This window comes from Apaloderma vittatum, unplaced genomic scaffold (genome assembly GCF_000703405.1).
Source record: "Apaloderma vittatum isolate BGI_N311 unplaced genomic scaffold, ASM70340v1 scaffold33520, whole genome shotgun sequence".
Taxonomy (NCBI): domain Eukaryota; kingdom Metazoa; phylum Chordata; class Aves; order Trogoniformes; family Trogonidae; genus Apaloderma; species Apaloderma vittatum.
Genome location: NW_009695682.1, coordinates 15365 through 26663, shown reverse-complemented (window position 1 = coordinate 26663; position 11299 = coordinate 15365). Strand labels below are relative to the sequence as shown.

Sequence of the window (11299 nt, the reverse complement as noted above, 5' to 3'; positions counted from 1 at the left end):
CCGCTCTTGAAAATTGTAGGGAGTTTCAGGGTTTCATCACTGGTCCAGGTGTGGCTTTGTCTTTGGATGACTCAGGCCAGCCAGCTGAATCCAAATGACCCTCAGCCTCAGACTTTTTTTTTTCTTCTCTGAAACCTATGTCTGAGTCAAAGCTTATTGTGTCTGGTCAGTCCCCAGCTGAGACAGGGCTTCTTCCCGTCCCAGGGAGGGTTGCCAACACTCTGCATGGTTCCCAGCAAGTGGCTTCTGTGGTGCACAGCCTCACGGCTGCTCCCCTTGGCCACTGCAAGTCAAGGGAGACATGAACTGTGGCCTTGTGTGTAATATTCCCCTCTCTAATATTAGCTTTTGTTTTGGTTTTTTTTCTTCCTTTGCAGAACCCATCACAGCTTTCCCAGGTGAGAACTTCTACTTTCCAGGTAAAACTGCACTTCTCTTGGTGGTTTCTTTCTTCTGGCATGGGCTTTTATATTGAAAGTGATGTGCGTGCTTGTACGAACAGCAGATGTTCTGAGTAGCAAAATGGCAAGTGTGTGCTAAACCTCCCCCGCCGCAGCAGCAGGAGGTGGCACTTTGTGACTCCCGCTGGGTGACAGGGAGCAGGCAGATAGACAAGTCCCTCTGTCTTGGGGCTGAATAAGCATTAGGTATCCTTCTATCCTGAGGCATCTGGCATCGTGAAGAGCAGCTAAGCCCAAAATGGGAATGCTGAGGAGTAAAGGGTAGTTATCAACTGACTTCAGTGCAAAACCAGTAGCCAGTTAAAAGTGACTCGTTGCCACTATGGCGAAAGGTTGTTCTCTGTTTTAGAGATGCTCTGGCAGTGGTTGTGTTCGAGCTGCTGGTGAAGGAGGCTGGGGCCGATCTGCTTGGCAGGGGAGTGAAGTTGGGAGGTAGAAGCAGGAGAGCAAGCTGCCATGAGGAGCTCTGAAGGTGACAGTCAATAAAAGGAAAACAAGGTGAAATGGTGCATTTAATAGCTTAATACTAGCTTGCAGGATAGAAACCTGCATTTCTCTGATCAAACCTGCAGAGTAAAAGAAAAGGTGAGGAACTCAGAAAAACTGCCTCACTCTTTGAGCAGTCAGTGGAGATGCTGTTTGTGTTGCTCTGGGGTGGAAAAAGCTGTCTCCTTTTGTGGGGAAGATCAGTTTATTCTGCATAAGGTTTTTTTACCATGGTTTGGTTGTCGATTTTGTTTTCCTTCCTGCCTCTTCCAGAATGCATCTGAGGGTTGTGTTGTGATGAAGAGCAAACTTGGGGCTCCCCTTAATTTCAAAAGTTGTTTTGTCAGTTCAGTCCATGCACTTTTTGCTTTCACTTAGACGTGATGTCCGTACTCTTCCCATCCACTACTCTGCTGGTGGGCTGTAGGATATGACTGGGCTCTACTCTAGAAGCAGCTGCATTTCTGTGCAGGGCAAAGCTGTCTCTGGTGGGTGCATGTGTTGGGAGCTGCGGCAGTAAAGAAAAAGTAGATGCCGAGACGGAAGTCACACGTGCGACTCTGTCCCTGGGCTGTGATGCAGCCTGTGGAGCTGCATCTTACCCATACTCTACTAACTAGGAATTTGGGTTTGCTTGTTTGTAAGCTGCTTATTTATCTGCTACTCGAGCTTGTGGTGTTACTGAAAAGGTACTGCAATATTTCCAGCTGTCAGTTAAAGCCTCAGGGTCTTTCCTTACTTACATAATCGCTCTGTGTTCTCTTGGGCCTGGTCTGGTTTTGCAGACACCGTCCTTGTCTTTTGGGGCTTGTAAGATGCATGTCATCGTCAGTTTGAACCTCCCTCTGGGTCCTCACGTTGAGTCTATCCAAAGTCCTGCTAACTCATGTTGTTTCTCTTCCTCTTCACCCCGTGCCCTGCTGCCTGTGTGACTCCATTTCCCCACCGTATTCCCCAGGGCACGCTGGCTGGGCAGGGACAGTGTTTGCTGTGCCCAGCACAGTGAGGTCCCTGGGCACCACAGGCAGATAGCTGTTGCAGGCACTTCTCCCCTTCACACAGGAGCTCTCAAGCTTGTGCCAGCAGGCTCCTGCCCATTGCTAGCTCCCTCGAGGTCATCCAAGCTCTGGTCACAACAGAGGAGCAACTGCAGCAAAAGGTTGAAAATGTTTCCCTGGCTGATGGGTAGGAATAGATGAGAGGGCGGGCTGGGGTGACCAGAGAAAGAGCAAACTGCAGAGGGAAGATATGAAGAAGTGAAGACAAAGACTTGAGACCACAAGATAGTAATTAAAATGAGGGACAGCCAGAGATGCCCAACAGAAGGAGAAAGTAGATGAGGAAGAGGTCCCTAGCTGGAGTGAAAAAGGGAGTTGGAAAGACTGTGCAGGAAGTATTGAGAGGTTCTGTAGCCCCTACTCCTGCAGTTACATGATGAGCTGAAAAAGTCAGATGCCATTAAAAATAATGGCAAATCTTTCCTGTACTGGCTTGAGAGCAAAGCTGAAAATATGCACCTTCCAGGCTCCAGGATCGCAAGGCAAATAATAAGAAGAGAGCTGTGTGGGTGGAATATCTTTCAGCTAGTGGGTCGGGATCTTACAAGACCAGTCAAGTGTGCTTAAACTGTGCTGTATTTGAGAGCTGATGTATCTCACCCTTAAAGAAAAGATATAACAAGTGGCTGGAAGCAAGGAGTTAGACAAATGCCGGGTTAAAAATAAAAGACATGTTCCAAAGAGCATGAAGACAAAACATAGGGAGAATTTGCCTTTGGGACTGGTGGATTCTCCCACAGCAGGTATCCTGAAATCAAGACAGGGAAATGACAGGTAGCAATTAAGGGGTTGAGGCTGACACTGGTTTTGTGGCATTCAAATTAGATTAGTGTAATACTAGCTTTCATCTGTGCCATCTATGAAAAATCCAGCTGTGTTGCTTGTCCGCAGTAGTTAATGTCAGTGATTTTGAAGGGGAATACAAGCTGTGACATGGCAGTGGCAGAGCAAGGCAGGCAGCCTCTAGAAGGCTTTCTGGAGAGGGTTTTCTCCTTTTTTTCCCCAGATGACTTTTGCTCTGGCTTCTCTTGGGTTTTTATTTCTGCAGCACAGCTCTAGAACTGGTCTCTGTAGAGCCTTCCCTTTTGGGAAGAGGAGGGGGCTCTACCTGACCAGGTTGGAGCTGTGATTGCAGCAGCACACCCACATGAAATTGCCCACCCTATAAGGATTAAATCAGGTTTCCACTGACTGGTGTCCCAAGCCGTGCACAAACACGGCACCCTCAAACTTGACATCAACAGCAGAAGGCATTTCCTTATTAAGACAAGAGCCCTAGTGAATAAATGAGGAAGGGCAAGTGTGTGTGCGTGTGTGGCGGAAGGCAAAGGGGAGTGGAAAAATTATTAAGTTAAGAAGATGGATTTTTTTTTTCCATCTCTCTGAGCAGAGAACTTTTCCACTCATATAAGAGAAAACTTCCAGAGAGCAGCAGAGCCAGTAAAAACAAAGCAGATAACATCAGCGCTGTGTGCTGAGTGGATGGGCAGCTATATTTAGTGGCTGACAGTGTAAGGAAGAACAATCATTAGTGTTGGGAATTGGCTTCGTTAGGACTTAGAGACAACTAAGTGTGATTCCTTAATGACTTCAGTTGCTAAATGAACTCTCCAGACTTCTGCTATCTCCTCAGCAGGGCCGCAAGGTGCGGAAACGTGTGCCGAGGAGGGGTTCTGCACCACCCTCATGTTTGCAGCCCTGGCTGCTGCACGGGGACATCTGGAGCAGGTCAGAGCCAAGCTGATCCCTCAGGGATCCTTCCCACAAGCAGGATCACCCGAGATGCATCCCTCCATCCACAGGCAGAGAGCAGAGGTGCACGGGGAAAGGCCAAGGGCTGCGGGCTGGGCACCACGGCACATGCTCCTCTATGGCCAGACCCACCCTTTGCACTTCAGCCCTGCACCAGGCAACGTACAGCCATCGGGCAAGCATGGAAACCTTCCTCCCCTCTGTTTCTCAGAGGAGAGCAGTGCTTTAGCACAGGCTCGAGAGCTTCTCTGACATCTGCCCCCCTCTCCCCACCCCACTTTCTGCCAGCAGGGCCCAGTGCATGTAGGTGGTGTGTGAGGCTGTTCTCCTGTAAATCTCTCGCTGGAGCAAGGTGCTATGTAAGCAGAGAATGTCATCAAGAGTAAACACGAGTGGCCTCTGCACAGCGAGCAGCCCCGTGATCTTCCAGGGGTCAGCCCCGTGCCCTGGTGCTGTCAGGCGCAGGCGAGGTGTTGCTGATCCATCAGGGATGGTGGTGGCCACGTACAGGTCTGGGGTGGCTTGGCCAGCTGGATCTGCGGTGGGAGGCAGCAGCGTGTTGTCAGTGAATCTCAAGGCAGTGTTGAACATGCTCACCCTATAATGGAGTGTCCCACACTGTCACCTCCTGTGCAGCAGGGTGAAGGACGGCAGCTGCTCAGGGCAGGGTGCTGTGCCTACTCCCTGCCTTTGCCACCCCCAACACACAGCCCAGCCTGTAACCCCCCCCTTCACCAGGTGCAGTCAAGGGGCAGGAGGGGCAGGGCCACCCCATTCCTGGTGACAAGGGACAGCTAGGGTGAGGTGGGGCGACAGCAGCATATCTGGCAGGTAGCCGTATCCTGAGACACGGGAATTTCTTGCCTTCTGTCACAAATATATGGGTGGCTTCCAGCCTCCTACTCTTTAAAAGCAGGATTTGTCTTGCCTGTGTGGGGTTTTTCCATGGTTTTGAGAGGGTCTTTTTCGTTGTACTTATGCATCTCAGTACAGGCTTCATTCTTACTTTTACTCCCTGTGCCTGGGTTTTGGGGGATGGAAAGGAGAGGAAAGCCTTGTGACTGGTGAAGGAACCATAATTTTGCCTCATTTCCTGTGCTGTCAGCAGTAGAAAAGTGGTCACCATCCCAAATTTGCCAGCCAGTAGCTCTGATAGTAGGGCAGTGTTTGGAGGGGAGGGCAGAGACCATGCTGTGAGATGCCCTTGTTGCATCTCACCTCGTTGCATCTCACCTTGTTGCTGTGCTGACACCAGACCTCAAGAGCTTCCAAAATCATGCTGGCTGGCACCTAGCCAGGGGGCTGCCTCCCTGCCAGTGGGCTTGGGGGCGAGAGCAGAGGGCGAGCAGAGCTGGAGTGTCAGTGTGTCTAGCGGCGGAACAAACCCTTTAGAGAGTTTCCCCCTTGAAGTAGCCAGTAAATAAATACGGTGCCAAAGTGCATCTCTCCCGAGTTATTTACAGCTCTCCCTCATGAGCGGAGCAGGAGGATGGGAGCAGCGTGTGCCAGAGGAAGAGCACAGAGCGGGGTTTGGGGCCCTGGGTGTGAGCGCCGGCGCCAGTGCGCAGGTAGCCGTCCGTGCCTGCCTGAGGTGCCTGCCTGAGGTGCGTGTGCGTTCTCGCTTCTGCGGGCTGTCCCACTCCCATCTGATCGCCAGATGTGCCAGATGTTCGCAGGGTGTCCCGGGATGACCTGGGAAGGGAGAGCGGAGCCTTGGCCCCTGCCCTGCAAGGGTAGGGAGGATTAACCATCGCTGGGCTGAGCCTGGGCATGGCCTGCCCTTGAGTTCAGGGCAGGCAGGCGTTTTTCCAGCCCTTCCTAGGTGTGTTTGCCTCATCAGCATGGATTCGCAGTCCTGGCTTGCTTAAGCTGCAGAAAGCATGAGTTTCTGATGCGAGGGCTGGGTTGAATTTCACAGCCTGTGCCATGTAAATAATCATCCTTTCTTGCTTTAAAAAATAGTAAGGAAATATATGTCTGTGAGTGGGGCACCTAGTGAGACTGGGTGTATGTGCAGAGCGCTTTCAGACAGAGTTCTCTGTCTTTTTCCGTAAGAACAACAAATGTTTCTCCCTGCAATTTCTTTCACAGTCTCGTGTGGTAACTTCCTTGGCCATCTGAGATTACGCCCTTCCTCCAATTAGCAATGTGATGTGTTTTGTCACTGCTTGACAACATCTGCCATGTGGAGACAAAACCAGGCGGCTGATCTGGAGAAAGCCAAAAAAAAGAGGGGAAGAAAACATTTGTTGATGCCAGAAATAACAGTAATAATAGTGTGCATATGGAATTTGTATTGCGATCCAGGCAGCCTGATTAATTAGAAGGGAAGAAAAAGGCCCGTGAATATGCGGGCTCAGCAAACGCCAGGCTGTGCTCCCCGCCAGGAGCACACTCCGTATCCGGAGGCGGCCCTGGGACCTGATGTTGCTCCGTGCTGTACTCTTGAAAGCATGTGTGTTTCTTTTTTCTGCGTCTGCATGCCTCCCACCTAGCAACCCTGTTCTGTGTCTCCTCCCCAGGGGCAACCCTCCTGCCAGGGACCGAGCCCACAGTGGACACGGTGTCAGTGCAGCCCATCCCAGCCTACTGGTATTACGTTATTGCCGCCGGAGGTGCTGTTGTGGTGCTGGTCTCCGTCGCGCTGGCCCTTGTGCTCCACTACCACCGGTTCCGCTATGCGGCCAAGAAGAGCGATCACTCCATCACCTACAAAACCTCCCACTATGCCAACGGGGCCCCTGTGGCCGTGGAGCCCACCCTAACCATAAAACTAGAGCAAGACCCCAGCTCACGCTGCTGAGAGCCGAACAGGAACGAGAGAGCAAACAAAAAACAAAACAGACAGACAGACAGAACTAAGACTTCAAATGCGTTGCCTCAGTTTTGCACTTTTTTCCTTGCCTAGAATACGTGTGAACTCTTAGACATCTCCGTCCCTTCTCCGTTCCCCCCAGCCCTCCCTGAATCTTTTACAAACTCTAAACTAATGCTGCATCTTGGATCGCCAGAAGAGACACACCGCCCCTTCACTTCAGAAGTGAACACTCCCTTTCAATTGCTTTTCGAGGACTCTTGGGGTGTCGGGTGGGGTTTTTTTGTTTTGTTGTGTTTGTTTGTTTGGGGAATATTTTTTTGTTGGTAGACTTGTTTGGTTTGATTTTTTTCTATCCCCGGTAGGCAACCTGCAAGGAAACTTGATGATGAGCCTGGAAGCTTGTGTGTGCAGCTCGTGTGTGTGTGTGCGTGTGCTGAATCTGTGGATGCAAGCGTGCATGGGAGCGTGCGCGTCTGACTGACTGAATGTATATTTAGAAACAGCCTCTTTTTAATTGCTTGTTGTTGCTTCTACTTGCACAGGGAATGCTTTTATTTTATTTTATTTTTTTAATATTTGCCCCCCCTCCCCCGCCTCCCCTTTGGAAGGTCTGGGACATGTTTATGGTAAATACCTTGATTTGTTTACTTGGGGAAGAGAGCAATGCTTTTTTTGTTGCCTTATCTAGCTTTGGCTGGGTTTCTTGTTTGATAGCGTTAATGTCTCGGGTGCAAAATGAGAAGAAGCCGCCAGGCTGGACAGTAGGAATGTCCACCTCAGATGGCTAGAAGAATCCAGAGAGGTTCATAGACATCCAAAAGTAAGATCTCTCCATCTTATTCTTTCTGCAGCCAAGATGATAACACAGCCATTGTTTGGAAGGGGAGGAGGGAAACTCTCCTCTTCCCTCACCCGCAAGTGAATCTATTTAAAGTTGCCTTATATCAGAGAAGCTCATGATGAATGTTTTGTTTGTATCTCTTAAAGCCAGCCTTAGGGTAACACATAGACTTCAGCAGGTCTAAGGTGGATGTTAAATACTGTAGTTTCTTGAGAATTGAAGGTTTATTTATTTTGTAAGTATCCTTACTCTAGGTGCTGATGGTTTTGGTTTTACATGGGGAAGGGGGAGAGGGCTCCTCCGTGTCTTTCTGCTAGAAATGTTCAAGGGACAAGTACAATTCCCCTTTCTGGGTTTTGGGTTTGTTTCTTTCTTCCCTCTGCCCAGTTTGTAGCTGCTGAATCATAAAAATTGCCAATTGACTTTCTAGAATGTTTTGCGTTTGCTAATGTTCTGCTTCTTAAAGTGTCAGTAACATCTAGCAAGCAAAGCCTAGCAGGCGTGCCGGGGGGGCCCAGCTATTGCGGCCACTTTAACCCAGGAGGCAAGATGGAGCCTCCAAAACACCCCCGACTGTTGAATGGCCCAGTGTATTGTCGTGAAAATGCCTTATATGAATTCCTGAATGATGACATGCAAAAGTGGTTTGAATCGTTAACTCTAAACTGTTTGCAGGCAAAAAAGTACCTCCAGTGAGCAAGGTTCTCCATCTAGTTTGTGTTCATTTGTGATGAGTGATCAGAATTCCCTCTCCCCTCCTAAACTTGCTAGTGCTCCCCACCCTTCCTTTGCCCATAAATATTACATAAAATGAATCGAGACGAGCAGCTGTATTAACTTCCCTGCAGTCTCGAGCTTCCTTTTTGGTCTGGGGAAAGAAGGAACCCCAAACGGTGCTGTGCGTACGTGGTATTAGCCCCTGCTGCAGCAGAGCCCTCTCCCCAGGGGCTCATTGTCGATGGGAGTGTCACTCTGCCCTCCCTCCTTGCCTTTATTCATGCAGCCCGTTCAGTTCCTCATGCTGTTCTTTTTGACCCCCTCTGCTGTAGCAGCAAGTGTCTAAAACACGCAGGAGCACAGAAACACCCAGGGTGATTTGGCATGGTGAGCAGGTGTGGGGTGGTGGATGCTCAGGGCAGCATCCCGCTGGGGCCTGGCTCCCACAAGCTTTCCTGGCACAGCAGGGACACACATGCCTGTCCCAGCAGAGTTGGAAAGGACCATGGCGGGGCTTCTGTCACCTCGCAGGCAGTGCTGTCTAGAGGTCCTCGGAGAGGGGCTTCCAGGGCTGGAGCGCTTTCTCTGTGAGCCTCCTCGTTACAGAGCACTGGTGTTGCAGTGCATATGCTTTGCGAAGTGAATTCCCACACCTCCTCAGCCAGCTGCAAATTAAAACAGATGTGAAATACTGGTATGTGCTTGCTGCATTTTCAGGTCAGCCCAAGCCATGTCAGCAGATGTTACCGTCAGGTTTCCAAAGTCAATTCAGTCTCCCTAGGTCAGATGATCCCCTGGCTTTGACCAGATTCATCCCCATGGACTTATTAGCAAGTGCGAATCGGTGTGTCAGAGAGGAGAATGTGGCACCCTGTCTTTCAAACCAAAATCACCAAAGACAAAACAGGTCAGTTCAAGATTTTTATTCCCAGTTCTTCCCCCCCTCCTTGAGCCCTGACATCCCCAGCGTTGCCCAGTTGCCTGTGTGTGGAAAATATCTTGTGGAAATTTGAAACTCTTTGAAGATGTATTGTGTGGAATGTAATAAAATTATGGTATTTTTATACAAATATCTGGGGTTTTTCTTCCTTCTTCTTTCTTTACTAATAAGAACACTATCGATTGAAGTGAAGCAGTGTTTCAAAACTCCAGGCCTTCTTCTGGAGCGTCAGGGCTATTTCCCTTAGCAAAGCAAAGCACAGCTCCTGTTCCTGCTGCGTGCAGGCGCAGCTTCTGGCAGTGCAGCTGGTGTGCGCGCCCTGCCTCGCTGCACTCAGGATCGGGCCGTTAATACCAGCTTTTAGATCCATTACATCCGTATCAGTCCTTAGTGGGAGTTTTGAGCGGCTGGACTGACACTTGGGATTGTTTGGGGATTTCGCTAACGTTGCTTAAGTGCTAAATTGCTCAATGTGATTATGCAGAATTTCTCCATCCGGGGTCCCTGGAGATGGGACATCCAACTTCCTCAGGGTCTGACTTGGCTGCCAGCTCAGCCGAGCCACAAGCTCTGTCCCTGAGCACAAGGAAAATGGGGTAAGCCACTACCAAAATTAATAATGAAAACGGCACTACATTCCTCTTCCATTAAATCCTTGCTGGGCCTTTGTGTAGGAGAGCTGCATAGGAGTGGCCTGGGTGCCACAGCACCCCAGGTTTGGGGAGTCCTTCATCTTGCCACAGGGACCTCTGCTGCAGCATTTCTCCTTCCCTTCTTCTCTAGGTGCACCTTTGACCCCTTCAGAGGAATAGCAGCACCATATTTCATGTGAAATGTATTTTTCTGCCAGTTTGAGAGGTTTTTCTTTCTCTTCTGCATTTATTTTCCTTCTATCATATTCTGCCCTGGCATACAGTTCAGCTTTGCAATGAAACTTCCTGGCTTTGCTAGGAATTCAGGCCTTCAACATAAAAATAATTTAAATGCGATCCCTCGTTTTCACTGTTCAAACACAAGCAAAGCTGAGGACTCGTGCTGCTTTTTTTTATTTTTTGCTCTAATTGTGCAGCAAAGCCCATACACTTGTAATTTGCATTTCGTACACTTCAGTGACTGTCCAAGCAAAATTCAAAACAAATATGCACATGTGAAAATAGGGAGGGCGATACTGGTTGATGGCTTCCCAACAAGGAAGAAAAAAATTCTGTTAAGTAAACAGACGAAAAGGGAGGAATCGTTTGGGGTTTAATTATTCCTTATGCGTGCTGCAGCCAGATTGACCAGAGAGTTGGGTGCTGCTGAGGCTACAGCACATCATAGGGAAAAAATTAGCGTATGTTGTTCAAGAAATTGAATACAACTTAGTGGGATTTTGAAGCAAAGTCCTCTGCAGGAGGGTAAATTTTTTGAGGTAGCAGTGGGGGCTCCATATTTCAGGGGGCGGCATTAGGGCTGGAAGCCCGATGTCCCCTGTGTGTCATGAGAAGGGTCCTCTGATTGTACGGGGATGATGGTGTTATCTTTTTATATCTGCAGTTGATGCCATGTTGTAGGTAAAGTGACCCAGTGCTGCCGGCAGGAAAGGGCCCACAGGCACTCCAAGTGACAGGGCAAAGCCGGTGGCAAAGGGGGCCGTGAAAGCGGGGGCGGTGGCCTGGCAAAGCAAGGGGCGCCGTGGGAAGGGCTGGCTGCACCGTGCCTGGGCCATGTCAGTGTGCCCGAGCTGGCTGGTGGCTGGGGAGCAGGCTGTGGAGCACAGTGCTCCTTCACCCAGCCCGGAGATGGGGCGCGCAGCCAGGCCAGCCTCCTGCCAGGGCAAGTGCCTGTGAGATGACACTTGGCGCAGGGACCCGGAGCTGCTTTCCCCCGCGTTGTAAGGATGAGGTTGGCTTGTTCCAGGGCAGGGTTGAAATGCCTTGGCTGATGAATGCAAGGGAATAAGGCAGAAACTGGATAGTTCATGGGGCTGTGCTGGGATTTTTGCCCCTCTAGAAACCCTGTGAAAACCTGCTGACTTCATCAGGGCTGGCCCCAGCTTACCCCATGTCAGGGCAGCAGGATGAGGAGCGCAGACACCAGGCGAGGGCCCTGAGGCGAGCTTGGACGGCCTCTTGGCTTTCTGCCACAGCATTTCCATCAGCGGCTTTGGCGGCTCTTAGCAGCGATTGCAGGCATGACTGCCAGTTTGAGGAATAGTGTAGTTAGCCATTGCTGCTGTAAAAACAA

General features: G+C 50.0%; 1 protein-coding gene across 1 annotated transcript in view; it reads left to right on the top strand.

Moving 5' to 3' along the window:
* Positions 1 to 11299, top strand: part of NRP2 (neuropilin 2) — a gene marked incomplete at its 5' end in the record, with an annotated part of 75304 nt that overhangs the window by 57442 nt on the left and 6563 nt on the right. Inside the window, one exon of the mRNA XM_009872164.1 lies at positions 378 to 398. Within this exon, the coding sequence (XP_009870466.1) occupies positions 378 to 398 (21 nt within the window). The remainder of the gene's footprint in view (positions 1 to 377; positions 399 to 11299) is intronic.